The sequence below is a fragment of the Telopea speciosissima genome, chromosome 6, assembly GCF_018873765.1.
Source record: "Telopea speciosissima isolate NSW1024214 ecotype Mountain lineage chromosome 6, Tspe_v1, whole genome shotgun sequence".
In the NCBI taxonomy this organism is placed as follows: domain Eukaryota; kingdom Viridiplantae; phylum Streptophyta; class Magnoliopsida; order Proteales; family Proteaceae; genus Telopea; species Telopea speciosissima.
Genome location: NC_057921.1, coordinates 59,451,378 through 59,454,387, shown reverse-complemented (window position 1 = coordinate 59,454,387; position 3,010 = coordinate 59,451,378). Strand labels below are relative to the sequence as shown.

The window sequence follows — 3,010 nt, the reverse complement described above, 5'->3', positions numbered from 1 at the left end:
TTCCCCTTTTTTTGGGGGTTGGGTTAAGAAGAAAAGGAGAAAAGAGGAGATTCAACCAAGAGTACAGGGAAATTTGGAAGCTCTGAACCACTGCTGGGTCCAATTTTGGGTGCAATTTTGGAAGCTCTGAACCATCCTAGTTTCTTTCGAATACCCAAAAACTGAGAAGTAAACTTGGAGAAAGAAGATCCACAAGAAGAAGAAGTATTAACCATTACAGGAAGGATAAGTTGAATAGTACAGGGAATGGCCCCCATTAAAGTTTTCAGAAGAAACAGTTCTAAGCCTTTTCTATCCACATAAATAAAATCCTCTCAATCACCAATGCAACCTCTGTGGCTCTAGGGTGGAAATGAGGCACGTTGATGCCACCCACATCAAGGTATGCTCGCACAAACCCTCAGGTTTTTCCGCCTCTCTCGTGAATCCTCTTCGCACTAGAGGTTGAGTGCGACGGAGATTTGCAGAGGTGGAGCACGAAGAGAGCACCAGCGGAGAGTTGCAGAGGTCATGGGCGAAGAGAACAACTAATTTCTTCTCGGATTTGCAGAGAAGAAGCAAGAAGGAAGTCTTGCGAGTGAAAGAACACTATTTTTCTTTTCGGATTGCGAAGTGTTAGGGTAAAAAACCCTTATTTGTTATGTTTAGTTGGTACTTTACCATTTTTCCCTCGTTAACTTAAGCGAAGTTCTTGTTTCTTTGAAAATTTGAAGAAGTGCTTCTCTCATGTGAGAAACACTAATTTGGTGTTTTACAAATATGTGTTAAAAGTGTACCAAATATACGGTTCGTTTCTAAAAAACAAAAAATCGAATCGGACATACCATTTAGATTTTAGCATGTTTCTGTTTCAAAAAAGCGAAAAAACACCAGAAACACTAAAAAAGAACGTTACCATACAGAGCCTAAATTAGATGAGCCTCGACTTCTCATTAGGGATGTCAACGAGTTGGATTCGGCTCGGATAGTGTTATATCTGCATTAGCATCTGATTAGTTTTCGGACGGATTCGAATAGTACTAAACGGATACGGATCAGATATTTTATCCATTTTTATGTAAATATAGCTTTTTGGATAGCTAGAGCCTATCCGTATCCGGATCCGCTTTAACTTTCGGACGAATTCGGATAGTGCTAAATGGATATAGATCGAATGTTTTATCCGCTTATATGTAAATATAGCTTTTCAAATAGCTATAACTTATCCGTATCTGCATCCATTTAACTTTCGAACAGATTCAGATAATGCTAAACGGATACAGAAATGGATTTCAATTATTCATTTACACCCACTTCTCATGGCTTTAATAATGATATAATTTATAATCATCAAAATAGATGGATGAATTTAGTTGTCCCGATCCTCTCATAAGAGGTGAAAATGACGACCTAACCCCCTTGCCCGGATGGGGTCCACCCTCCTCTTACCGGGCAGAGAACCTGAGAGGAAAAAAGTTCTCTTCCTATCTTGATCTCTTATTTTAAGACATTGCAGACAAAGGAGTGGTGTGTCATCTTCCTTTGTTTGGACTGGATGGATGAAACTAGGGACTACTCAGTACATTTCAAATTGGAAGTTTCCACGGAATGAGAAACACTAGTGGGATGTGCTGTTCAGCTCTGGTTCTACTATTTCTGCTTAGGAATTGATGATATTATTATTTTTATGTTACGAATTTTGTTTTTAAGCTCTGGTAAATATGTTAAGAATTAAGAAATATATATATTTTAGGAAGAGATATTTTAGAATATTGAACACTGTAATAGCCCAAACCGTTTTAAGGAACCGACACAGGAAGAAGGAAATAAAAAACTATGTACCGAAACAGGAAGAAGAAAAAAAAAAACTATGTATAATTTTCTGTTGATCGCCATATATTTTATCAGAATCGATCAATTCCGTTTCCAATTCAGTAGCATAATGTTAATTTAGTTCTCCATCTCCTGTTAGAAATGGATTATCAAATAGGCCGGAAAATTAGACTATTTAAGCAGAATTAAAGCGTATTAGGTCGATTGCCATGAAAGTAACACTAAAATTAATTACAGCCACAACTCATAAACTAAAAGGGTTATTACCATCACAAACAAAGAAGAAGAAGATGATGACTACTGGAAATGATGTCGATGATGAAGCCATCCTGAAGACACAAGCCCTCGCTGTGTTGGGCAAGTCTTTTGTGAAGAAGTAGAAGAAGAACATAGTTCAAACTTCTAACTTAACCCCTTTCTTCGCAAGGAAAACATCCGTAAGAACCGACTTTGACTGCAATGATGCCCTTAACAAATCCAAACCCTGTTCACACAATAAACCACAACATTATTGGCCAAAAGCTCAATTGAGAAGGGAAAAAGATGCAAACTTGCAGAGAGTAAAACCTGCCATTCCCAATTATATATAGAGAGAGAGAGAGAGAGAGAATCTAAATTCTAAAAAGTACCTCTTTCATGCCCAAATGAACGACCCTATCCTCCAAGGCTGCGATATCCTTAACATCATACCTATTAAGAAAGGTAATACCAGAGATGGTAGACACTGGCTTCACTTCCAAATCATCAGTAATCATGTAAGTCACCACCTCCTTCACATACCCGTCTCCACCCCTTTCTCCTCCAACACCGGAACCACCACCAGCATTCGCCACTGTCGTCGAGCTTTTTCCCTCAACAAAATGCATCGCAGCCGTCATCTTTCCTCCACAGCAACCACACGAAGCCCCCTGAATATTGCTCACATAATTCCTACAATAAATACTCTTAATGGTACTTGACGAGCTACTGTTCCTACCAAACGTAACTACAGCAAGCCCACAATTGCTACAATCATGCCGATCACGCCGATCACACCGATAATACATCGGTTGACTGCTCTGTGACTTGCTATTGCCTTCGCAGTCACTCTGCATAAGCAGTATTTGCATTTGATTACCGCTGCTAGAACCAATCTTTGGCTGCAAAAGCAGAGATTTATCCACGTTTGGTTGCATGTAAAGCTTGTCCAGATTATCGA

The 3,010-nt window shown here is 39.1% G+C and overlaps 1 protein-coding gene across 1 annotated transcript; it reads right to left on the bottom strand.

The window, feature by feature from the left end:
* Positions 1-2,016: 2,016 nt before the first annotated feature.
* LOC122663650 lies at positions 2,017-2,745 on the bottom strand. Its single transcript, XM_043859258.1, has 2 exons — positions 2,442-2,745; positions 2,017-2,296 (listed from the first exon to the last, which is right to left on the bottom strand). The coding sequence occupies exons 1-2, from the start codon at positions 2,688-2,690 to the stop codon at positions 2,207-2,209; spliced, it is 339 nt and encodes a 112-aa protein (XP_043715193.1). The 5' UTR covers positions 2,691-2,745; the 3' UTR covers positions 2,017-2,206.
* Positions 2,746-3,010: the final 265 nt, after the last annotated feature.